At 44.6% G+C, this 25,930-nt stretch overlaps 1 protein-coding gene across 4 annotated transcripts in view; it reads right to left on the reverse strand.

Annotated features, from left to right (window-relative positions):
- Positions 1-25,930, reverse strand: part of MYO10 (myosin X) — a 272,693-nt gene that overhangs the window by 131,444 nt on the left and 115,319 nt on the right. For 3 of the 4 annotated variants that reach the window (XM_064375882.1, XM_064375881.1, XM_064375883.1), the window contains one exon: positions 3,275-3,462. In XM_064375882.1, coding sequence (XP_064231952.1) covers positions 3,275-3,462 — 188 coding nt within the window. Of the gene's footprint in view, positions 1-3,274; positions 3,463-21,424; positions 21,621-25,930 lie in introns of those variants that run through there. The other variant, XM_064375884.1, reaches the window with a different exon arrangement.

Below are 25,930 nucleotides of genomic sequence, written 5' to 3' on the forward strand. Positions count from 1 at the left end.
AAGTCTAGACACCTTGCAGTGCCACCAAGTAGCCGAGGAGCCTATCCAATCGACGTGCACTTATAAAGCGAGAGAAAAACTGATCTATGAAGTCCTGTTTAGTTCAAACAGGCTTCTTTTCTGATTATAAAGGTTCAAGCATGAGAATATTTTTAAAGTAGTAAAACACATTTTATCCACCAGGGGGCAGCTCATGCCCAAGGAAATCTAAACAGGGCTCCTGTGCCCAGCAACTCCTATTTTTATATTCCATTTTCTCTTAATTCCCACAGCTTCAACCCTGACTTTATAATACTGCTGAAGAAAGCTATTAAAACCAAAACACATTTTAATGAGAAAGCTATTTTTAAAGTCTCTGTTTCCTGAATTAATTTAGATAAATACAGTTAGTCTGTTCACATCAGCATTGCATAATTGGAGCCTTCTGTTTGGGATCCACACGCCTTCCCCCCTTACTTTCAAATACCATGAAAATGCCAGCCTCCTTCCGTTTTACTACACACACATATATATATGCACAATGGTTGCATTTGGTGCTTCACTTTCCTCTTTAGCGGCTCTGTCTAGCAAGTGATATCTTAGTTATGCTCTCATTTTTTCCACTGAATGTAATAAATACAAGCAATTATCAATGGCAAATATTTAAGGATCTAAGTGTGGACACCGATTTGATCTTTTGCAATAGATTGTTCTCTTTCCATCTGTTCATCTTCTTAAATTATATTCTATATGCTGAAATAATAATCTTGAAATTCTAACTCCAGAACTTTTATGAAGTCATTCAGAATAGCCCACAAATAGTGGTTCTAGTCATAGATGAAGTTGTTTTATTGGGTATGTGAATCTTAGAAGCTCTGTTTCTATATTAAGCAGCTTCTTCATTTTGATTAACTGCAAGCTATAATGATCCCTATTTGTTTAACTGAATATACTGACAGTCCCTCTGTCCAAGTTGTTCCTATGGCCCAACACTTTATTAGCACTGTTACAATGGTAACGAGAAGACAGTACATCTGCCCATATGCTGCCCTCCTGTTAGATGAACACGAACACACACACACACGAGAGAGAGAGAGAGAGAGAGAGAGAATTCACCTGTTCATATACATGTAATCTCATTTGTTAAAAAAATGAAGAACTACAAAAAAGATAATGGGTAAAAACTGCCAGTGAGAAGAACCCACTCCCTGAAAACTGCTTTCTGTGTGTGGCACCTGTAGATATCACCATAGAGCACCCACATCAAAGGGCTGTCAGGGTTTCAAGGTGCCCATGCCTGGCAAACTCTTGGCACAGTGTCCAACACAGAGAACACTTCAGAAACTGTGAGTTATTATTTCTTACCCAACCTCCATCAGCTCTCACAGGGGATATTAGGAACACTCTCCATTGATTTCCCCGCCCTGGGGTTTCAGAGGGGTCTCCTCCGGCACCTCTGTCCTCTCCCCGCCCCCACCCCTCCCCACAGGAGCAGGGGGCTGCTCTAAGTGCTCCGGGGTGAAAGGAGAAAGGCAGTGGCTGCTTGCTTAGCCCCTCTGTTTGTTCTCCACCATCTGGGAATCAGTTTCCCACAGTGCTCCTGGCTGCCAGTTACCTGGCTGTACCTATGACCAGGTGGGTCTGTCTGTCTGTGTAATTCGGGGCTGCAATGCTCGCAGGCCACTTGGCTGGGAGTCTTAAGCTGACATATGGCTCTCCATATGTCTCCTATGGTCTTACTTCCACTGAAGTGGAAATCCGGAGAGGGGAATCTTTTTAGTGTCTCTCCCCCAAATCCAAACCACCCTTTCCTTTCTCTTTCCCATTCTTCTTGACATAATATAATAATTATCTTGCCAAAAGTTGGAACTAGAAAGCCATTTGAAGCAGAAGTCTGAATCTTCTTTCACACTAGCAGCTTTAGGAGACTGTGGCTTCTCAGTGACAACTACGCCCCATGACTGACCTCCTGGAAGGAAAAATGAATGAAGAGATGCTCGGCTCCTCCATGGAAACCTCACTAGAAGAGACTGACATTCATCATGCCTGCTTTGAGTATCACCAGAACACAGTTCCAATAGAGCCAACAGGATGCACCAACATACATGTGATGAAGTCAATTTCAATGTTAATAATAAAAATTAAGAAATTTTATTTATTTATTTATTTGAGACAAAGTCTCACTCTATTGCCCAGGCCAGAGTGCAGTGGTGTGATCTCGGCTCATTGCAACCTCCGCCTCCCCGTTAAAGTGATCCTCCCACCTCAGTCTCCTGAGTAGCTGAAACTACAGGCGTGTACCACCACACCTGGCTAATTTTGTATTTTTAGTAGAAATGGGATTTTTCCATGTTGGCCAGTCTGGCCTCCAATTCCCAACCTCAAGTGAACCACCTACCTTGGACTCCTAAAGTGCTGGGATTATACGCGTGAGCTACTGCACCTGGCCACAAAATATTTATTTAAAAAATATTCCACGCCGGGTGCGGTGGCTCACTCCTGTAATCCTAGCACTTTGGGAGGCCGAGGTGGGTGGATCACCTGAGGTCAGGAGTTCAAGACCAGCCTGGCCATCATGGTGAAACCTCATCTTAGTTAAAAATATATATATATATATAGTCCACTACATTTTTAGACAGTTCCTAGTAATAAAGGTTTCAATAGTGGGGCTAATTGTTTCTTTGTAAAAGCGAGTACAACTCGGCTAAAATAGACATGCCAAGTGCCTTCTCCCCACTAAAAAAAATTGAAATAAATATGCCCTTAACATACACACAGTAAGCCCCTCTTCTGTAGCTAATTCAAAGGTAAACTTTAAAAGCACCACATTATTAAAAATTCCTAAATTTAGGAGATTCTATCTAGAGTTATTTTATTGCAGGAGAGAAAAAAGAAACCTTGTTCACACATATAAGCCTTTGACTAGCACTGCAGACGATATAAAACGCTTCCATTTGAAAGAAAGATGTAAGATTTCCTTAAATAGATGGAAGGACGGTGCCTCATCATTGAAATAAACCAAAGAATAATTAAGGCAAATAAATTTTTTTTTTAAAGGAACAGAATGGAATAATTATTCTGAGGCCAAGAGCCAAGCAACGTGGTCCATCTGCTTTGCTAAGGCTGCTCCTTCTGAAAGCTTAAGTTATCATGCCATTCAAAACAGAAAACTGTCGGAGAAACTCAGGCGGTCCTAAAAGCTTTCTCTGGTTAATGCCCTAAGGAGGCTGGGGTGGGGGGCGCTGAGAGACTCCCGGCCGGTCGTGGGAAAGCCCAACTGGCTGAGCCCCGGTACCTGATGAGGATGCACTGGCTGTCGTGGCGCTTCCACAGGCAGCGGTAGCACTCGTTGGCGATGGCGAAGATGTGCGGGGGCAGCTCGCCCAGGTGGCGCCGGCTGTACTGCTCCATGGTGACACGCTCGTACAGCCCGGCAATGGGCTGGTAGGGGTTCACGGAGGCCAGGATGGAGCCGATGTAAGTCTGCAAGCACAGGGCGAGACAGGGAGCGTCACTTCTAACTCGAGCCACTGAATGAGCTCCAAAAAACTCACTGAGTGTGCGCCAGGGGGAAAGACGGCTTCTGCCTCCCAGGTGCACACTGTCCCTGCACCTTCTAGGTACCAAATCCTGATATTCTGAACAAATGAATGAAGCCATTTCTTTTCTCTCTTTTTTTTTGAGACGGAGTTTCGCTCTTGTTGCCCAGGCTGGAGTGCAATGGAGCGATCTCCGCTCACTGCAACCTCCGCCTTCCGGGTTCAAGCGATTCTCCTGCCTCAGCCTCCCGAGTAGCTGGGATTATGCGCATGCAGCACGACACCCAGCTAATTTTTATATTATTAGTAGAGGCGGGGTTTCTCCATGTTGGTCAGGCTGGTCTTGAACTCCTGGCCTCAGGTGATCTGCCCGCTTGGCCTCCCAAAGTGCTAGGATTACAGGAGTGTCTGGAATGAAGCCATTTCAAAGGGGGATGGCAGTGAAAGGGAAACAAGAGAAGGAAGATGGTGAAGTGGCCCAGACCCAGATCCCTGTTCCCTGCTGACCTCCCCAATCCTGTCCCTTCCCATGGACAAAGGACTGTCCAGGTCCAGTCTCCTTTCTCATCAAATGGCTACTGTGAAACAGCAGGGTTAAAAAGTGGAGACAGAAAGAAGAGAGGTAGCCAGGGGCTGGGGGAGAGGGGAGGGAAAGTTACAGTTTAATGGGTGCAGAGTTTCTGTTTAGGGTGATGGAAAAGTTCTGGAAGTGCGCCAGGTGCAATGGCTCATGCCTGTAATCCCAGCACTTTGGGAGGCTGAGGCGCGCAGATCATCTGAGGTCAGGAGTTCAAGACCAGCTGGATCAATATGGAGAAACCCTGTCTCTACTAAAAATACAAAAATTAGCCAGGCGTGGTGGCACATGCCTGTAGTCCCAGCTACTCCGGAGGCTGAGACAGGAGAATCTCTTGAACCTGGAAGGCAGAGGTTGCAGTGAGCTGAGCTCACACCACTGCACTCCAGCCTGCATGACAGAACGAGAGTCCGTCTCAAAAAAAGTTCTGGAAATGGTTAGTACCTGTGGATGCAGAACACTGTGAATGTTCTTTAAAAAAAAAATTATTTTTAAAAATTTTTTTGGAGAGATAGTCTTGCTTTGTTACTCAGGCTAGTCTTGAGGTTCCAGCTTTGAGCGATCCTCCTACCTTGGCCTCCCAAAGCGCTGGGTCTGTGAATGTACCTAATATTACTGAATTGTACATGTCAAAATAGCAAATTTTATTCTATGCAGAGTTAGCTACAGCTGTTAAAAGGTAACACAACCATTTCAAAAATGGTAGGTATTCCTTCAGCAATCTCCACATTTTCATGAAGTGCCATATAATTTATCTGGAACTTAGAGGACAGACAATCTTACCTTTCTGGAACAATGTCCAGGCCAGAAATTAACCAAAAACTTAATTTATTATGTGTGTAAATCTTTTTTTAATTTTTTGCTTCATATTATTTCCAAAACACATTCCAGGCTGAGTATTCTTTATCCAAAATGTCAGACCTGAAGTGTTTTGGATTTCTGATATTTTCTCTGATTTTGGAATATGTGCATCATACTTACCAGTTAAGCCTCGTCGGAAAATCTAAAATCTGAAATGCCCCAATGAGCATTTTCTTTGAGCAGAAAGAAATCTCAGAGAATCACTTGAACCCAGGAGGCGGAGGTTGCAGTGAGCAGAGATCATGCCACTACCCTCCAGCCTGGGTGACAAAGCAAGACTCCATCTCAAAAAAAAAGAAAAAGAAAAAGAACAGTAGAGGCTACAGAGTTACCAGTGAGTTACTAAAGCTTAATGCCTTAGGCCTCTCCATGTGGACATAGCTATTCACTTGCACTTTCGCAAGAAATACTCAGTTTGGTTACCTGGTTTCCAGGCTCAGACACAACTGAGGCGGTCAGTCAGACAGGGGTGAGAGCACAGAGTCCTGTGACGCCACCACCAACAACCAATCTTTATGAAGCTCGCGCAGTGTGTCTAGGACTTTATGGGGTGTTACGGGCTGATCCATGCCTTCTCCCCAAATTCACATGCTGAAGCCCTAACCCCCAGTACTTAAGAATGTTACTATCCTTAGAGACAGGGGCTTTAAAGAAGTGACTACATTAAAATGAGGCCATTAGGGTGGGCCCCAATCCAACCTGACTGGTGACTTTGTTAGAAGAGGAAATGTGAACACACACACAGACACCAGGGAGGCAGACACGCAGGGGGCCTGGGGGAGGGCAACAAAAAACAAGCGAAACCAGACGGAAAGTCCAAACATCCTGAGAGCATCTGCACCATAATACAGCAATGTGTAATATTTTATATTCACAGTATCTGCCAGAAACATCAAGCAAAGTACTATATGATCAGTATAACTTTTCAAATGTAAACAAGTCCATACAGGTTGAGGATCGCTAATCCAAAAACCAAAATCTGAAATGCTCTAAAATCTGAAGCTCTTTGAACACCAACATGATACTCAAAGGCAATGTTCGTTGAGGCATTTCGGATTTCAGATTTTCTGATGAGGGATGCTCAACCAGTAAACATAATGCAAATATTTCAAAATCAGAGAAAATGTCATAAATCCCAAACAGTTCAGGTCCCAAGGGTTCTGGATAAGGGTTACTCAACCCGGAATGTGCTTTGGAAATAATATGAAGCCAAAAATTTTAAAAAGGATAAAAACATAAAAGATATTACCATATGGCCCTGCAATTCCACTCCTACATACCAAAAAGAACTGAAAGCAAATACTCAAACACTTGTACACACATGTTGACAGAAGCACCATTCACAATAACCAAAAGGTAAAAAGAATGCCAAGGCCCATTATCAGACGAATGGATGAATAAGATGTGGCATATCCACACCACGGAATATTAGTTAGCTAGAAAAAGGAATAAAGTGCTGATTCATGCTACAGTGGGAACGATCCTTGAAGACATATCAAGCAAGGCACAAAAGTTCACATATCCAGAACAGGTTAATCCATAGAAACAGAAAGATCAGTGGTTGCTAAGAGTAGGCAGTGGCAGAGAGGGAAGTGACTGCTTCACTGGTACAGGGTTTCTATCAGGGGTGATAAAAATATTGTAGAACTAAGATACAGGTTGTATGGTCTGAATGTTTGTCCCCTCCTAAACTCGTGTTGAAATTTAATTGCCATTCTAACAGTATTAGGAAGTGGGACCCTTAAGAGGTGATGAGGTCATGGGGCCCTGCCCTCATAAACGGATTAATGCCATTATTGTGGGAGTAAGTGAGTTATTGCAGAGTGAGCTCTGGATAAAAGGGTAAGTGCAACATGAATTCTCTCTGTCTCACACTCAAGCTTTCTCGCCACGTGATGCCTTAGGCCATGACGCAGCAAGAGGGTCCTCACCAGATGCCAGCACCATGCTCTTGGACTTGCCAGTCTCCAGAACCAAAAGCCAAGTAAACGTCTAGTGCTTATAAATTACCCAGTGTGTGGCATCCTGTTACAGCAGCAGAAAGCAGACTGAAACAGATGTGTTGGTTGCACACCATTGTGAATGTACTAAATGTCACCAAACTGTACACTTTAAAATGGTTAATTTTATGTTAAATGAATTTTACTTTAATTACAAAAAAAAAAGATCTGGTGCTTTAATGAGTAAATGTTCAGGTCCCTGGAAAAATCAACTCTCTAGAAAGCCCATTTTTTCCTGTTGGAACACTACGGGGAAGATTTGGCCAGAAAAAAAAGATGGAAGCTGGAAAAGGAAGCGTCCTACTCCTGAGGATGCCTCCATCCTCTATCAGTGCCTGGACCACAGACACTCTAGTGCTTCCTTCTACATCAACCTTTGCAGAGGTGAAGGGGCAGGCAGACAATACTTGAGGCTGTGAGAGCCTGGCCCCTTCCACTACTTTGTTTAAAATGCTATGTTTGTTTTCTACCTTTCTGATAGTCGTTTACATTTTGTTGTTTTTTTCTGCTAAGTATCAAAAATGTTCATTTTTACTGTGAAATACATTCTTATTTTTTTTCCCTACTTTGACTGTAACTCTCTATGCAGCCAAGTAGGTCAGAGGAAGCTGACAAGCAACAGTCAACACTGCCAGCAATCAACACGGGGGGCTCAACTGAGCACACGCCAATCCTCTTCCTCAGTTACAAGCAGAAGGTGAAAGCCTCGGTCACAGGCATTCAGCTTATTATTAAATTTAATTAATTTATTTATTATTAGGATATTCACCCATCATTAATACATCTTTAAAAAATGATATGCCCTTATCATTCTGCATGCCCCATTCATAACACATTTGTACGGTTGCTGTAAAATTCTGAGATGAGCCCTTCTTTCTTAAGGCACTGATTTATTCTCAAAGCCATCATTAAAACTTCTTCCACAGCTTTCTTTGAAAGAATGATCATTTCTTTTAAACTGTGTTCCTCCTCCTGGTTGGGAACCCTCAGTACCCACAGAACATCCTTTAAAATACTGCTCATTCTGACAGTGTGGATGACATGGGCTTTGAATGAGGGTAGGAGGGACAAAGTGGCATTAAGCCCATTAGCAAAGGTGAAAATGCAACATCCAAAATGGCCTCATGCTTGACTTTTTCAGTAATTCACATGGCACCTCATCCAATGAAATAGTTTTTAAATGTTTCAGAATGACAACGTGGTAGCTGTGGCAACCACATTGCAACATAAGAGACAACATAAGCAGCCCAGAAATCAAGGTCCACGGGTCCTCTCTACCCCATCAGCAGTGCTTTAGAAGAGAAAGGACTTTTTTTTTTAAGACTGAGTCTAGTTCTGTCGCCCAGATTGGAATACAGTGGCGCAATCTCGGCTCACTGCAACCACCGCCTCCCGTGTTCTAGCGATTCTCCTGTCTCAGCTTCCCAAGTAGCTGGGATAACAGGTGTGTCCCACTACACCCAGCTAATTTTTGTATTTTTAGGACAAATGGGGTTTCACTATATTTTGGCTAGGCTGGTCTCAAACTCCTGACCTTAGGTGATCCATCCACCTCCCACCTCGGCCTTCCAAAGTGCTGGGATTACAGGCATGAACCACTGCGCCCAGCCGAAAAAGGACTCTTAACATTGATGCTCCCCGTGGAGGCAGTCCATAGACACTGGAGAATTATGTGGCACCCTTGCTGATGTGTGATGCAGCTGCAGCTCACAAAAGGCATCAGGACACTCTTCTCTGCTGAGCCGAGTCCCTGCCAGCCCACATTAGTGCCACCAATCGATTACTGAGTCACCTGAGAAAAGATAATCCAGCATGCTATGAAACAGAACACTTTACCAGATGGCCTCAAAAAGCACACGGTTTGAGAGTGAAAGACCAAAACCATCCAGTTGGTTTAGTTACAGGAGATGTTGATCATGGCCAAGGACCAGCACAGCTCTGGCGGTTGCACATTTTCCTACAACAATATTGATCTTCGTATCTGACTCTCACAAGAAGATGCATATCTCATCTGTCAGTCAACCTAGTGAGTTACCATGAAAAAAATATAGTCCCTCATTATTACATACTGTCAGGATACTAAAAATTCTGGCCAGCTACAGTGGGTCAGGCCTACAATCCCAACATTTTGGGAGGCCAAGGCATGAGAATTGCCTGAATCCAGGAGTTCAAAACCAGCCTGGGCAATATAGCAAGACCCCCATCTCTACTTAAAAATAGAGGTGGGTGAGTCACGAGGTCAGGAGTTTGAGACCAGCCTGGTCAATATGGTGAAACCCCGTCTCTACTAAAAAGACAAAAAATTAGCCAGGCATGGTGGCAGATGCCTGTAGTCCCAGCCACTCCGGAGGTTGAGGCAGAAGAATCACTTGAACCCGGGAGGCGGAGGTTGCAGTGAGCCGAAATCGCGTCACCACACTCCAGCCTGGGCAAAGAGCGAGACTCTGTCTCAAAAAAAAGAAAAGGAAAAAAATGTATTTTAATTCCACATAAATATTGTTAATAACAGACTTTTGCTGCTTTAGGCAAGAAAGCCTTGATTATTCCCATTCTGATGGGAAACTTCTGAAGGATACAGCACATGCTTTTGGATTCTTTACCGGGGTTAAGAACCTGATTTCATCTTTTCTTGAGGATTTTGGGACTCCTTCAGGCTCTGCGCCCATAAAAGTGATGCCCACAGCAAGTGAGGAAGACACTATCTTTCAATCTACACTGAAACCACCTACCCGGGCTCCTAAGCTTCTGCTGTTCTCCCATCTGCTTGGCCGCAGGACTCAGCCTTGCCATGCATCACCCCCACGGCTATGTTTGAAAGAAGTGCCAAATCTCCTGTGGAATGAAAGGCTGAAGTCTTTTCCTCCAAGGGCCACTAAGTCAGGGAGTATTCCAAAGTGTTTGTGTGTAAAAGGTCCTCTGAATGCATGGTTAATGTAACAGAAGATACCAAGCCAGGCTTTTATTTTACTTTTAATTTTACACACTATATATCGTATCAAGTGAAAAAAAATTCTTTTCCAAAATGATATGGATCTCAATACGCTTAAAACTGTTCGCCTTTTAAGGTAAGTAATCAAGAAAAGTTATGTGCACCCTAGAAGCTGCCTGCCTCGGATGCGTGATGATCCTTCATGCCCCATGAACATTTTATAGCTTTAAGCTGGACCATGAGTTGAACTCTCCAAATTCCTCAAAAAATGTTCAGGACTCTTGCTGTTTGTTGGGTAGAGAAAGAACACTGCAATATAAATAGCTGCATCTGATTTTTAAAGATAATTCAAGCATTCATTTATTTATTTTTGAGACAGAGTCTCGCTCTGTTGCCCAGGCTGGAGTGCAGTGGCACAATCTCAGCTGCAACCTCCACCTCCCAGGTTCAAGCAATTCTCCTGCCTCAGCCTCCCCAGTAGCTGGGATTACAGGCGCGCACCACCACACCTGACTAATTTTTGTATTTTTAGTAGAGATGGGTGGGGTTTCACCACATTGGCCAGGCTGGTTTCAAACTCCTGGCCTCAACCGATCTGCTCACATCAGTCTCCCAAGGTGCTGGGAGTATAGGCATGAGCCACTACGCCCGGCTAAGTCACACTTTTTTTTTTTTTTTGAGATAGAGTCTCATTCTAGTCACCCAAGCTGGAATGCAGTGGCGTGATCTCAGCTCACTGCAACCTCCACCTCTCGGGTTGAAGCAGTTCTTCTGCCTCACCCTCCCGAGTAGCTGGGACTACAGGTGCGTGCCACCACACCCGGCCAATTTTTTGTATTTTTAGTAGAGTCAGGGTCTCACCATATTGGCCAGGCTGGCCTCGAACTCCTGACCTCGTGAAGATCACGCATTTAATGGTACATGGCTATATTCCAACATGACTCTTTCTAAGAATGTAGATGCTACTGCTATGGTCCTTCTCATTTTGTGATTAATATTCTAAAAAGAAAAATATTCATATTCTAAAAAGAAAATTTCAAAACCTATGGTTTAGACCATATTCAGTAAACAAGAGAAAACTAACAAACATGCATTCATAACATGTCCTGCATCTGCTGTTTTCAAGATTTTCCTAAAACCCACATCCTTCAAGCACTATCTTATTCTTTCTTGCATATTTCAACTCAAGGATGCTTTTTCAAACTTTCTATATACCATGCATAAAAAATATTCAGTATACAACAGCCAAAAGGTAGAAGCAACCCATGCATCCACTAATAAATGAACGGATACAAAAATGTGGTATATCCATACAATGGAATTATTTAGCCCTAAAAAGGATGTAAATTCAGACCTGTGCTACAACATGGATGAACCCGGAAGACATTATGCTAAGTGAAATATGACAGTCACAAAAAGATCAATACTGTACAATTCCACTTGTATGAGGCATCCAGAAGACTGAAATTGACAGAGAAAGTGGAAATGCACAATTCCACTTATATGAGGTATCCAGAGTAATCGAATTGATAAAAACAGAAAGTGGGAGGGTGGCTGGCAGGGGCTAGAGATGGGGAAATGGGGAGCTGTTGTTTAATGAGTATGGATTCAGTTCTGCAGGAGGAGAAGAGTTCTGGAGATTTTAAATATACTTAGAATTCTGGAGAGTTCTAAATATACTTAACGCTATTGAACCGTGCATTAGAAATGGCTGTGATAAATTTTATTCATGCATTTTACCACAATTGGATTTTTTTTAGTTTAAGAAAGAAAAAAAATAGGTAATACTGGGAATTTTGGTGTATAGAATACATTAATCTCTTTTTCAAAGTATAAAGAGAGATTAAAAACAAACACAGACTTGAGAGGAAATAAGACTCATTATGCTCCTTAACTTTAAATAAGAAGTGTTTTTTTGTTTTTGTTTTTGTTTTTGAGACAGTTTTGATGCTGTTGCCCAGGCTGGAGTACGATGGCATGATCTTGGCTCACCACAACCTCCACCTCCTCCTAGATTCAAGCACTTCTCCTGCCTCAGCCTCCCAAGTAGCTGGGATTACAGGCATGCGCCATCACACTCGGTTAATTTTTTTGTATTTTTAGTAGAGACAGGGTTTTTGCCATGTTGGTCAGGCTGGTCTCTAGACCTCAGGAGATCTGCCTACCTCAGCCTCCCAAAGTGCTGGGATTACAGGTGTGAACTATCGCGTCCAGCTCTAATAAAAAGTTTTAGAGGCTGGGTGTGGTGGCTCATACCTGTTATCCCATCACTTTGGGAGGCCAAGATGGGAGGATCACTTGAACCCAGGAGTTCCAGACCAGCCTGGGCAACACAGTGAGATCCTGTTTCTCCAATAATAATAATAATAATAATAATAATAATAATAATAATTTACCCATGCGTGGTAGCACATGCCTGTATTCCCAGCCACTAGGGAGGCTGAGGTGGGAGGCTGAGGTGGGAGGCTGAGGTGGGAGGATGGCTTGAGCCTTGGAGGTCAAGGCTGCAGTAGGCCGTGATTATGTCATGTACTCCAGCCTTGGTGATAAAGTGAAACCTTGTCTCTTTAAAAAAAAAAAAAAAAAAAAAAAAAAAAAGGCCAGGCATGGTGACTCATGCCTGTAATCCCAGCAGTTTGGGAAGCCAAGGCAGGAGCATCACTTAAGTCCAAGAGTTTGAAACCAGCCTGGGCACCATGTCGAAACCCCGTCTCCACGAAAAATACATTAAAAAAGTTAGCCGGGTGTGGTGGTGCACACCTGTGGTCTCAGCAACTCGGGAGGCTGAGGTGGGAGGATCATCTGAGTTCAGGAGGCAGAGGTTGCAATGAACCAAGATTGCACCACCGCACTCCAGCCTGAGTGACAGAGTGAGAGCCTATCTCAAAAGAAAAAAAAAAAGTTTTAGAAGACACATCTTCAAATTTTAACCCAAATTAAATAAAAATGTTCTAGTGATAAGTTATAGCCTATTCAGAAAGAGAAAGAACAAAAGACATTGAGATTTTCAGGGAGACTGTCATCTCAGAGTTCAAATAATTAATCAACAGCTGATGCTGTGGCTGGCAGTAAATTCAGCAAATGAACTCCCACAAACCAACAGGGACATCAAACGACCAGAGTTAATTGGAACCAAAACTTGATAATCTGAAATCTCTTCCTTAAAAAGCAAAAAAGGAAAAAATATGTAAAATGTGTGTCTGGCTGGTACAAAAGAAGAAACTGATTTCTTTTTTTAAGATTACGGAAAATTTTGCCTCAGTGTATAAAAATTACTCAGTAGACAATAGCAAATATTAATTACTCATTAATAATTCAGGCAGGGTGAGGTGGCTCACATCTGTAATCCTAGCACTTTAGGAGGCCAAAGCAGGTGGATCATGAGCTCAGGAGATCTAGGCCATCCTGGACAACACAGTGAAACCTCATCTCTACTAAAAATACAAGAATTAACCTGGTGTGGTGGCACACACCTTTTGTCCCAGCTACTCCGGAGGCTGAGGCAGGAAACCTGCTTAAACCCAGGATGCAGAGGTTGCAGTGAGCCGAGATTGCACCACTGCACTCCAGCATGGGTGACAGAGTGAGACTCCATCTCAGAAAAAAAAAAAAAATTCAAAGGCCTCCCTTAGGCCAGGCACAGTGGCTCACTCCTGTAACCTTGGCACTTTGGGAGGCCGAGGCGGGTGGATCACGAGGTCAAGAGATCAAGACCATCCTGGACAACACAGTGAAACCCTGTCCTACTAAAAATGCAAAAATTAGCTGGGTGCGGCAGTGTGTGCCTGTAGTCCCAGCTACTCAGGAGGCTGAGGCAGGAGAATCGCTTAAACTCAGAGGGCGGAGGTTGCAGTGAGCCGAGATAACACCACTGCACTCCAGCCTGGGCAACACAGTGAGGCTCCATCTCAAAAAAAAAAAAAAAAAAAAATCAAAGGCCCTCCTTAGACTACCTACCTCCATTTAGTATCAGAGCAAAACAACTTGAAGTGACATTTCATAATCCTACAGCTAAAAGGATTGTTTATACATTCACACACCCACTCATTTGCTCCTCCAAAACCCTGTGATGGGCAGTAAAGGTCTCTGCTCCTGCCTCTTCTAATAGGTAATGAAACCGGCAAAGGGCCAGTAAATATTGCCCCTACAGTCATAGAGCCCATGAGTCAGAGTGAGGATGGAACCCTGAATTTTTGAGAATGTGCCATATTGTGGATCTGCAGCGGATGGCTTCTCCATCACCCATCCGCCCACAGAGCTCCATCAGCCTCATCAGCATGGCCAACGTCTCCATGCTCTGGGTGTTTCACTTTCAATGAACTCCACAGCTACCCACCCACTCCCTTCATCTGTGCTGCCCTGGTCTGCTCAGGGCCACACCTTGCATCGACTAGATTTCCACAAAGGCTCCTTCCTCCGAGATTTCCCTCAGGGTCTTACCCCCTTAATCCAATCACCAAAAGGTGATACAACAGCCCAAGTCCTAATGAATTATTTTTATAACAGGTCACTGAAGGGGGGAGGGGGAGGGGCTTCAGCCCACAGAAGGACTTCACTTACTACTGGGTTTTTACTCTTTGTGTCCATACACATGACAAACGGCACTTCTGAACCTGCTACAACAGGGATGTAAAATAACAACCATAGTAATAGTTCCCAGTTATTTATTCCAAGAAACACAAATTATGGCCAGGCACAGAGGCCTGTAATCCCAGCACTTTGGGAGGCCAAGGCAGGAGGATGGCTTGAGCCCAGGAGTTCGAGACCATCCTGGGCAACGTGGCAAAACCCCATCTCTACTAAAAATACGAATTAGCTGAGTAGTACAGCTAATTTTTTACGGTACTGCATGCCTGTAGTCCCAGCTACTTGGGAAGCTGAGATGGGAGGATCATCTGAGCCTGGGGAGGTCAAGACTGTGATTAGCCATGATCACTGCACTCCAGCCTGGGCAATACAGTGAGATCCCACCTCAAAAAAAAAAAAAAAAGACAAATTATTTGAAACGTCAAGGGTTCCTTGGTAAAAATAATGACAGTCAAGGTCATCTTATCCCCCTCATCTTAAACATACCATCGCACTCCTCACTTTGCATGGATGACTTTGTCACTAAAGTATAGGCTGAATGTTTAAAAGGTTCACTGAGTAATAAGAAAAGTTCAACATGTGATGTGAATAAAAATGGCAGCGGGAGGTGAGGAAAGAGCTAGGTTGTTAAGCATCAAGTGTAACAAAGATAAAGCATGGTAAGAAATCCTGGCTGGGTGCGGTAGCTCACATCTGTAATCCCAGCACTTTGGGAGGCCAAGGCCAGCAGATTACTTGAAGTGAGGAGTTCGAGACCAGCCTGGCCAATATGGTGAAACCCCGTCTCTACTAAAAACACAAAATTAGCCAGGCATGGTGGCGGGTGCCTGTAATCCCAGCTACTTGGAAGGGTGAGCAGGAGAATCTCGTGAATCCGGGAGGGGGCAAAGATTGCAGTGAGCTGACATCATGCCACTGCATTCCAGCCTGGGCAAGAGACTCTGTCTCGAAACAAAAAGAAAAGAAAAAATAGAAATCCTAAGAGCCATGAGGCAACATCTGCTGCGGGCTCACATCGCTTCTCACTCTGTGAAAAGGTACTGTTATCACTCCACAAATGGCCATGATGATGGCACACAGTTTAAGACCCTGGACACATGCAGCTCCCAAACACGAGGCGGGGCCAGGTGCGGGTTTCCTCATGTTCGATTTCAAATTCCACAAGAATAAACAAGCTGATCGGTTCAACGGCTTTTCAGAAATAGAAAGTACATTCTATTTTGAAGCACATAAAAACATGTCAGAAAAGTTCCACATAACTTACCCTCAAAATACATTTCCTTGCCCATTTTAATAATTTGGAACAGCTGCAGCATGAAATGCTTAAAAATGTTGGGAGAAGCTCACTTCATTTCTTTGATCCAAAATCTACCAAGTCGAGGTTTTCAAAAGGCTTAAGGGTATAACACCTACTATCAAATTTCACACCCCCCAAAAAATCAAGTATCATTTGACTTCAGCATGCATATGTATATCAAAACACCATGCTGCATACCTTACATATAGCCAATAACTTTTTTTTTTTAATCAAGTATAACTGGCCGGGTGCAGGGGCTCACACCAGTAATCTCAGCACTCTGGGAGGCTAAAAGAGGTGGATCATTTGAGGTCAGGAGTTCAAGACCAGTCTGGCCAACATGGAGAAACCTCATCTCTACTAACAATTAAAAAAAAAAAATTAGCTGAGCATGGTGACAGGCACCTGTAATCCCAGCTACTGGAGAGGTTGAGGCAGGAGAATTGCTTGAACTTGGGAGGCAGAGGTTTCAGTGAGCTGGACGTTGCAGTGAGCCAAGATCACGTCACTGCACTCCAGCCTGGGCCACAGAGTGAGACTCCACTTCAAAAAAAAATAATCTTGGGAGGCCGAGGCGGGTGGATCACGAGGTCAAGAGATCGAGACCATCCTGGTCAACACGGTGAAACCCTGCCTCTACTAAAAATACAAAAAATTAGCTGGACATGGTAGTGCATGCCTGTAATCCCAGCTACTCAGGAGGCTGAGGGAGGAGAATTGCCTGAACCCAGGAGGCGGAGGTTGCGGTGAGCCGAGATCGCGCCATTGCACTCCAGCCTGGGTAACGAGAGCGAAACTCCGTCTCAAAAAATAAAAAATAAAAAATAATCAAGTACGACTAAGAAAATGTAAAGTGACTCAGTGGCCTTATATAAAGTGTGCTTATAGAGACCAAGGGACCCAGGTTGGATGTCACAATCCCAAAGCAGGAGTAACTCATCTAAACAGCATGGTTTGATCAAGTCAAAGACACCAAGTCCACAACCCTGAAGCACTTTCCCTGGCACTGCTTCACTCCCCTGGGACTAAGATTCTGATCAGTAACAACAAGGCATCCTCTGTTACCCCACATGACCGCTCTGTGCTACATAAACCAGAGGTATGTAGCATCGCTATGGTTAATGAAAATACCACACTGCTTTTTGTCATGTGGTCCTGAAAAACTGGATGTAGATGATACAATTTGAAATGCACTGGGGAAATGGGTTATTTAAAGTCCGTGCTATGGCAGCTAAAGGGAAGAATTGTTAAGAAGTGAGATCCATTATATAGATTTATTTCGTACTCACCATCCCCCCTTTTCCTTCTCTCTCAAACATCTCGGCTAAATATGGCAGTGACTTACTTTCTAAATATCTTGAGTGCAACTTCAGCTGTAAGTTACAGATCCATATGTTCATGGCCCACTGGCTCAAATTCAACAGACAGGGCTAACCTCCCCCAAACACCTGTTACTTCACACACAGTTACAACTTGACAAATGGCACCACAGCCTACCCAAATGAGTAATCCACTAATCCTATAGAATGTCAGCTTACTTGCCCCCCAAACCCAGTTAAACACTTAGCATCTATCTCTTAGTACCTCACACACTAACTCCTAACTGGGAGCCCCTCCTTTCTCAGCCACTACGCTGTGGCCAAGGGAGTCTTCCCCAAAAAGCATGCTTCAAGTTGACCCCTACACTTTTCCTGAGTCCATTCAAGCTCATTGAGTTGCACAGAGCCCATCCTTCCTCTGCTGCTCTCGACCGCCTTGCCAGCCAGTGGCATGCAACCTTTGCTCTGCCATCTAGAATGTTCTGCGTTGGATATTAAACACATCATGCCGTTTCCTGTTTTTCTATGTGATGATCCGCTGCCAGGACAGCCACCCTCCTTCTTGGCCAAATTCCTCTACAAATGCTTAAAACTTAGGCCAACTATTAATAGTGCCTCAGCAAGGAAGCATTTTCTGACCTTCTCATTTCCTCCTCATTCTGATGCTCCTTCTTTGTGCTCCCATATAAGTATTTTTATCATACCCATTGCCACCCTGAGCTATAGCCCATGGCTTGCCTGTGTCTGTCTTCACTAATCAATGAGATTAATGAGGTGCCTTTCATTTATTCAATCTTTCAACAAGCCACCCCTGCAAGCAGTCATTGGAGCCTACACAGAGCCTAGTAACCAGGCAAGGCGGCATCAGCATCGCAATGCTGAGGACATACAATTTCACCACCAATCCACCCAATACATTAATGCTTTAACTGTGTTCTAGTGCTCTGTGCCCCAGACTGGAGTGCAGTGGTGCAATCTTGGCTCACTGCAACCTCTGTCTCCTGGGTTCAAGCAATTCTCCTGCCTCAGCCTCCTCAGTAGCTGGGATTATAGGTGCGCACCACCACACCCAGTTAATTTTTGTATTTTCAGTAGAGACAGGGTTTCACCATGTTGGTCAGGCTGGTCTCGACCTCCTGACTTTGTGATCTGCCCAACTTGCCTTCCCAAAGTGCTGGGATTACAGGTGTGAGTCACCACGCCTGGCCTTGCCCACTACCTTCTATGTAACCAAATTGTTTGACATTGTCCAATTAAACAATTAGAAACATTTCAGCCAGGCATAGTAACTCATGCCTCTAATCCCAGCATGTTAGGAGGCCGAAGTGGGAGAATCGCTTGAGGCCATAAATTCGAGACCAGCCTGAGCAATGTAACAGTCTCCATCTGTACAAAAAATTAAAAATACAAAAAATTAGCTGGGTGTGATGGCATGTACCTACAGTCCCAGCTACTTGGGAAGCTGAGGTAAGAGGACTGCTTGAGCACAGGAGTTGGAGGCTGTGGTGAGCTATGACTACCACAGGTTCACATCACCATGTCCAGCTAATTTTTGTATTTTCAGTACAGACGGGGTTTCACCATGTTGGCCAGGCTGGTCTCGAACTCCTGACCTCATGATCCGCCTGCCTCGGCCTCCCAAAGTGCTGGGATTACAGGCATGAGCCACCGCGCCCGGCCTTGAAGGAAATCTAAACTCAAGGAGAGACAAAGAAGAAAAAAAAATCCACAAAAAACAGCTTCCAAATTGCCACTCTCCTGTGCTGATGTGGAAGCAGCCACTCCAGAGCATCAATGTTTGGTAAAGTTTTAAAATACATATAGTCAGACGGATGGTTACAATTACCCTTTGGCTACAAGTCTTGATTTCACGTGAAAAAAAAAAAGCCAAAAAACCAGAAAGTCCTGAGAAACTACACTGCGTTCGTCTGTTGCAAGAGGAGCCCAAAGTGAGACAGTACTAACCAACCGCGCAGTCTTCAGGCCACGCTGCCTTCGTGTGAGGCGCACTGTTACTTGACACGAGCCTCGGAAAAAGATGGAAACAGGCCAACGAAGTCTACTTTGGGAAGACTGAACTCAAGAAAATGAAACACAGATTTCAATTTGCAAGGTCCCCAAACGCTCCGTGGCAGGTACGCCCAGTCTTTACATGGCAAGCAGGCCGTGACTTCCCTGCAGGTGAACTCGGCTCAACCGCCTGCTGAAATCAATAGGCCTTTCACTGGCTGATGCCTGCTAACACATTTTTTAATGCCAGATGCAGGCTTCAAAGTTAATTCAGAAGCAACATCAAACACATTTGCAGATTTGGGCTGGAATGCCACCTAACCCAAGGAGGATATTTTTGAAACACCTAAAAATACATCAGCTGTGAAGCATGGTTCGTGCTTACAGAAGCATTTATCTTTAGACACAGCCCCACTTCTTCAAATGGGCTCCTTTGATTCTGATCTCTGTGCTGTTTGTTCGGCAAGACCAACAAACTAACCGAAGGGCTGGGTGGAACAGGGAAGAGCTTCCTCTGTCGCCAGCCTCTACACCATAATTGCAAGCGTGCGCTCAAGTTCCCCGCAGCTCTCCCCATGATGTGGTTTTGAACTACTCCTTAGAGCCTGGGAGAGGAGTCGCCTCTGTGCAACTGACCCAGAGCTCCACAATCCCTATAATGAAGAGAATGTGCTTCTCTTCCATTCAGCAGGAAACAAAACTGCCACACCTCGGAACCTGGCAGCCCTTCCACTCCGGCCACAGAGCTTGCCTTCGGTACAACAGAAACCTCTCCTGCTCTTGTCAACACTGCTTAGATGCTGGGTACATAACAATTTGAGATGATCCAGGGCCAGAGAGCACAGGAAGACAGAAGACAGGCGCCCAAAAACCACTTGTTCTCACTCTGCCCAGGAGCTTCCAGGACAGTAAGTGCCACGTTTTCACAGCCACTGGGCTTGATTAAGACCAGGAGACAGTGACATGTAGCCTCTTCCTTCACCTCCCTCCACACAGTCCCATGACTTTTCCCCCACCTCTACCCTGGTCTAAAACCTCATCCCTCCCCCAGTGAATTACTGCAGCGCTGTCAGGGCCATCTGTCCTCTCGTCTCATCCGTATCATTTCCCTCTTAAATCTTCTGAAATTTTTCTTAGAGACATTCTTCTTTCAGAAACCTTTAACAGGCTGGGTGTGGTGGCTCATGCCTATAAATCCCAGCACTTTGGGAGGTCAGGTGGGAGGGTGGCTTGAAGTCAAGAGTTCAAGACCAGCCTGGGCAACAAAGCGAGATCCCAGTCTTGACAAAAATTTAAAAATTAGCTGGGCGTGGTGGTGCGTGCCTCTAGTCCCAGCTACTCTAGAGGCTGAGGTGAAAGGGTCACTAGAGTCTGGGAGGTCAAGGCTGCAAAGAACTATGATCGCATCACTGCACCCCGGCCTGGGTGACAGAGTGAGATCCTGTCTCTAAAACATAGTGGGGTCTGTGGACCATCAACTCCAGACTTTCCAGGTGAGCTCTAAGTGGGGAAGGGATTGTTCTGGCGCCACTGACATCTTAGGTCAGATGACTCTGCTGTGGCAGCTGCCCCAGGCACTCTGGTACGTTTCGCAGCATCCCTGGCGTCTACTCAGTAGATGCCATTAGCATCCCCCAACCATAGCTATGAGACCAAAAATGTCTTTCAGATATTGCAAAATGTCCCCAGGGTGGAATCATCCTAGGCTGGGAACCAGTCCTTTAATCCCAGGCTGCCCATCCCACCTAATTTCTGCACGTTCCCCAGCAAGCATCTGATTCGATGAGCAAAGGTAGCCTTCTCCCGCTGCAGTGAGCCCATAGCAAATTCACTCTCATCTCTCCCACTTCCTGGACGGTGGTCACTGGCTTTTCCTTCTCATCAACTCTTTTTTTTATTATTATTATTTTGAGACAGGGTCTTGCTCTGTCGCCCAGGCTGGAGTGCAATGCCACAATCTTGGCTCACTGCTGCCTCAACCTCCCTAGCTCAGTCCCTCCCCTGAGTAGAAGGGACTACAGATGCACCCCACCACAACTGGCTAATTTTGTAATCTTTTGTAGAGACAGGACTTCGCCAGATTGCCCAGGTTGGTCTTGAACTCCTGGGCTCGAGCAATCCTTCTGCCTCAGCCTCTCAAAGTGCTGGGATTACAGGCGTGAGCCATCGCGCCCAGCTTTCTACCCAACCCTGATGACCTCATGCATTTCTAGTGTCAGCACCATCATCTCCTCCACAGCAATTTCTCAGCCATGCATAGGGTATATCTGTGTACAACAAACACACACCCTGCTCCTCTTCTCAGTGGGTGTATATCTGTTCTTACCAGATCTTAGCAGGCAGTGGCAGGAGATGAAGGAAGTCCAGGCCCTCATCAGACCCTCTCCAAGGAAGGGGGCAATCAGGAGAGAGCCAACCCCCTCCCCTCTAGGCAGCAAACCCATAGCCAAGAGGTTCAGGGTGGAAGCCTGGGGTCCCTGGCCGGGCAGTGGGAGCTAAGCAGGGCTCTGATCTTGAAGTGACCAGAGGAAGGGTAAGGCTGGTGAGGTGAAGCCTCAGGCAGGAAGAGCCTGGGAGTTCCAGTTAGAGAAGTTAGCAGGGGCACAGAAGGCGGGGCGCTTCTGCACAGGCAGTTACAGCCAGCGCAGAGCGTCTCTAACCCAGGCACTGCAGCCAAACCACGTAGTCCAGACCTATGGACACTGGCATCAAACTCGGTACGGCCTCTGATCTCCTCAAGGACAAGCCTGGACAGGGATGCACCCACAGGAACAGCTCAAGGGCCCAGCGATAAGGTTCAGGGGCTTCATAAGCACAGTCAAACCCAAGCCTGCGTCCTCACATAACTCAACCCTCAGTGACCCTTCAGCCATCCAAGGCCGTGTGCTGGGAGCTGGCCTTGGTGTTATCTCCACTAAACTGCAAGCTTTGAGACTAGGGATGGTGTTGTAAACTTCTTCCAAATCCCCCTTAAAATGGAGCCAAGTTCAAGGCAGGAACTTTCTAAATAAACACTTGTTGCTGTGAGATGGAGAAGACGGAGAGAAAGGTACAAAGGTTAAAGTTTCAGAGCTTTCACTTATTTTACTTTAAAACACCCCTGTCAGTTTGAGGGATTATGATATCTGACCTCTTAAAACACACACATGTTAAAAACTGATGTTCAGAAAGATTAAATTATCAATACAGAGCCAAAGAGGAGGTTAGTGAAGAAAAGGGGGGATCAACTCTAACTTGGCTATTCTGAGTGCTTTTACCTTTTTATCACGCTCTACTCCATTTCAATAAAGATGCCAAAAGCTACGGGAACAAATATTTTCCTGGTTTCTGACAAAGTTCTCAGATAAAAATCCCAGTCTCCAAGGAGAAAAAGGTAACAGTCCTCCTTCGCAGAGAACGGCAGCCTCCCTACCTGGAGATGAGACACTCGCCAGCATCCCGTGGAACGTGCCAGCTCAGAACACAGAGTCAACAAATAATGCAACATCCAGACGCCAGTGGGGGGGAAAACGCCACAGGAGTCCCTCCTCAATGATAAGACTTAAGGAGAGTACCTGGCTGGATGCGGAGGTTCGGGCCTGTCATCCCAACACTTTGGAAGGCTCAGGTGCCAGGATCACTTGAGCCCAGGAGTTCAAGACCAGCCTGCGCCACACAGCAATTTTTTAAAATTTAGAACAAAAAACTTAAAAAAAAAATTAACCAAGTGCAGTGGCTCACACCTACAGCCCTATATACTATAGTCCTGTATATACACTCAGGTGGGGGGATCACTTGAGCCCAGGAGTTAGAGGCTGCAGTGAACAGCAATCATGTCACTGCATTCACTATAGCAAGACACCATTACAAAAAAAAGAACTTGTATCTTTTCTCTACTGACAGAAAAGTATGAGCTTGAAAACATAGGTTGAGCATCCTAATGTGAAATGCCAGCCCAGGTGACAGAGTGAGGCCCTGTCTCAAAAAAATAAAAAAATAAAAAATAAAGGCACCTATGTTGGGCAGAATAACAGCTCCTTCTGCAAAGACATCCATCCACACTCCTCCCAGGGCCTGTACTAGGTAATGTCACATGGCAAAGGTGCTCTGCACAGGTGATTAAGGTTATGAAACCTGAGATGGGGAGATGATCCAGCGTGGCCCAATCTAATCACGTGAGGCCTTAAAAGTGGACAGCTTTTCTTGGCTGCAGTCAGAGAGAGAGAAGAGAGTAGAGGAGAAGGAGGAAAGATTTGAAGCCACAGGACGGATGCAATGCATGGTTACTGGCAATGAAGACGAACAAAGGGAGCCACAGATCAGGGGACCAGGGAAGGTGGATGGCCCCTAGAAGCTGGGAACAGCCTTGAGGTGACAGTCAGCAAGAAAACAAGGACACCTTAGTCCTACAACTGTAAGTAACTGAATTCAGCCAATAGCTGTAATGAGCAGGAAATTGATCCTCCCCCTTGAGCCTCTGGGAACAGACACAGCTCTGCTGACACCTTGATTTCCACTGGTGAGACCTATGGGACTTTTGACGTACAGAATCCTAAGAAAGTAGCTTTTTTCTTTTAAGTTGGTACACTTATGATAATTGGTTATGCAGCATCAGAAAACTAATGTAACATCTCTGGAAAAATTCAATTAATTTTATTTTTCTTTCTCTTTTATTTTTTTTAAGATGGGGTTTCACCATGTTGGTCAGGCTGGTCTTGAACTCCCGACCTCAGGTGATCCGCCCTTGGCCTCCAAAGTGCTTGGATTACAGGCGTGAGCCACCACGCCTGGCTTTTTTTTTTCTCTTTCAAAGGTATAGACAGGCATTGCTCCAAGCCAGGATCAAATGTGGAGAAGCGGTGGCTGTTCTGACAGGTGGCGGTCTTGTCTCGATGCGAGAAACGTCCAACAGATGCTGTCATCTCTGGTAAACGGCTTCAATGATAATTTAAAAAATCATGGTGGCTGCTTTATGAATAATAATACAATTTTGCAAGCCTCAAATGGAAGGTCTATAATGGCCTAATTAACTGAACTGAACTGCAAATTGGATGCATAAAATCCTGCCAGTTTCCCCTTAGGAAGAAAATGACCCTATTCCAAGACCAAGATCTTATTCACAGTATTTATTGGGCACTTTAGCTATCAGGTTTAACATCATTATCATGAAAAGAGGAAAAGAAAAAAAAAAAAGCGTTTAAAAGGGTCTGCCTTTAAACCCATCGGGTAGTTTTTTTCCTTCTAGTTGACTATTGAAAATGTACAGTAGAACCTGTGTCTAGGTGGGCATGCTGGCATGTGCCTGTAATCCCAGGGACTCAGGAGGCTAAGGCAGGAGGATTCTTTAGCTCAGGAGTTTGAGTCTAGCTTGGGCAACATAGCAAGACACCATTACAAAAAAAAGAACTTGTATCTTTTCTCTAATGACAGAAAAGTATAAGTTTGAAAACACAGGTTAAGCATCCTAATGTGAAATGCCTGGGACAAAAAATGTGGATTTCTTTTTTTTTTTTTTGAGATGGAGTCTCACTCTGTCACCCAGGCTGGAGTGCAACGGCCGCGATCTTAGCTCACTGCAACCTCCGCCTCCCAGGTTCAAGCAATTCTTCTGCCTCAGCCTCCCGAGTAGCTGTGATTACAGGTGCGTGCCACCATGCCCGGCTAAATTTTGTATTTTTAGTAGAGACAGGGTTTCACCATGTTGGCCAGGGACTGATCTCAAACTCCTGACCTCATGATCTGCCCGTCTCGGCCTCCCAAAGTGCTGAGATTATAGGCGTGAGCCACCGTGCCCGGCAGTGTTGTGGATTTCAGTTTTTTTTATTTTGGAATATTTGTATAATGTGTACTCATTAATCATCCCAAATTCAAAATCCACAATCCTCCCCAATGAGCATTGCTTTTCAGCATCATATCATAATACAAAATGTCTTGGATTTTGGAGCATTTTGGATTTGGGGTTTGGGGATTAGGTGTATTCAACCTATCTGCACCTACAAGAGACATATAAATAACAAATTTTAAAATCCAGGTTCACATTTTATCAACTACAAGACTATTTGTAATAAGGATGGCATTTATTTTATAAACATTTATTGCACAACTACCAGGTGCCCGGCAGTGTCCTTGGCTCAAGGAAGACAAAATAAGTCCTTGACAAACCTAGCAAAGCAACTGCTACGCAGTTACATGACAGTGTCAAATATTTAATAATAAAAACACATGCATAGTGCAGTGGTCACGTAGGTACCTATTCAGTGAGTATTCTATGGGAAAGAGGTAGTACAAGGAGATTTTTGAGACAGGAACAGAGAAATAAATGCACATTATGCCAGCTCACGCAAAACTTAGACTGCATCGCCATTTTCACACAAACATGTATAAACATTACCTTTTCTGATTATATGGAAAATATTTTAATCAAAGACTGAGGACAAGCTAGCTCAGCAAGTCAGAGGACTACAGCATGATTGAATTTCTCTGGACAGGGCTATTTGAAAACATTTGGCAAACATTAGGTCAATCTGACGAAAATGACACTTTTACAGTGTTAAAAAAAAAAGGCAAATATGATCTTTTTTTTTTAACTGAGGAAGATTAAGCAATTAAATCCATAATATCTAATTCTTTATCTTGCCCAGCTCTTCTTTCCCAGTCTAAGGGTAGATAAATTGGAAGAACCTGAATATTAAGTATGCCGTGAGTCTCAGCACCTACTATCCATTTTAAGACTGATTTTTTTTTTTTTTGAGACGGAGTCTTGCTCTGTCACCCAGGCTGGAGTACAGTGGCGCAATCTCAGCTCACTGCAACCTCTGCCTCCTGGGTTTAAGCGATTCTCCTGTCTCAGCCT

Source organism: Aotus nancymaae, unplaced genomic scaffold (genome assembly GCF_030222135.1).
Source record: "Aotus nancymaae isolate 86718 unplaced genomic scaffold, 86718_ANA_hifiasm-v0.15.2.pri h1tg000014l, whole genome shotgun sequence".
Taxonomy (NCBI): domain Eukaryota; kingdom Metazoa; phylum Chordata; class Mammalia; order Primates; family Aotidae; genus Aotus; species Aotus nancymaae.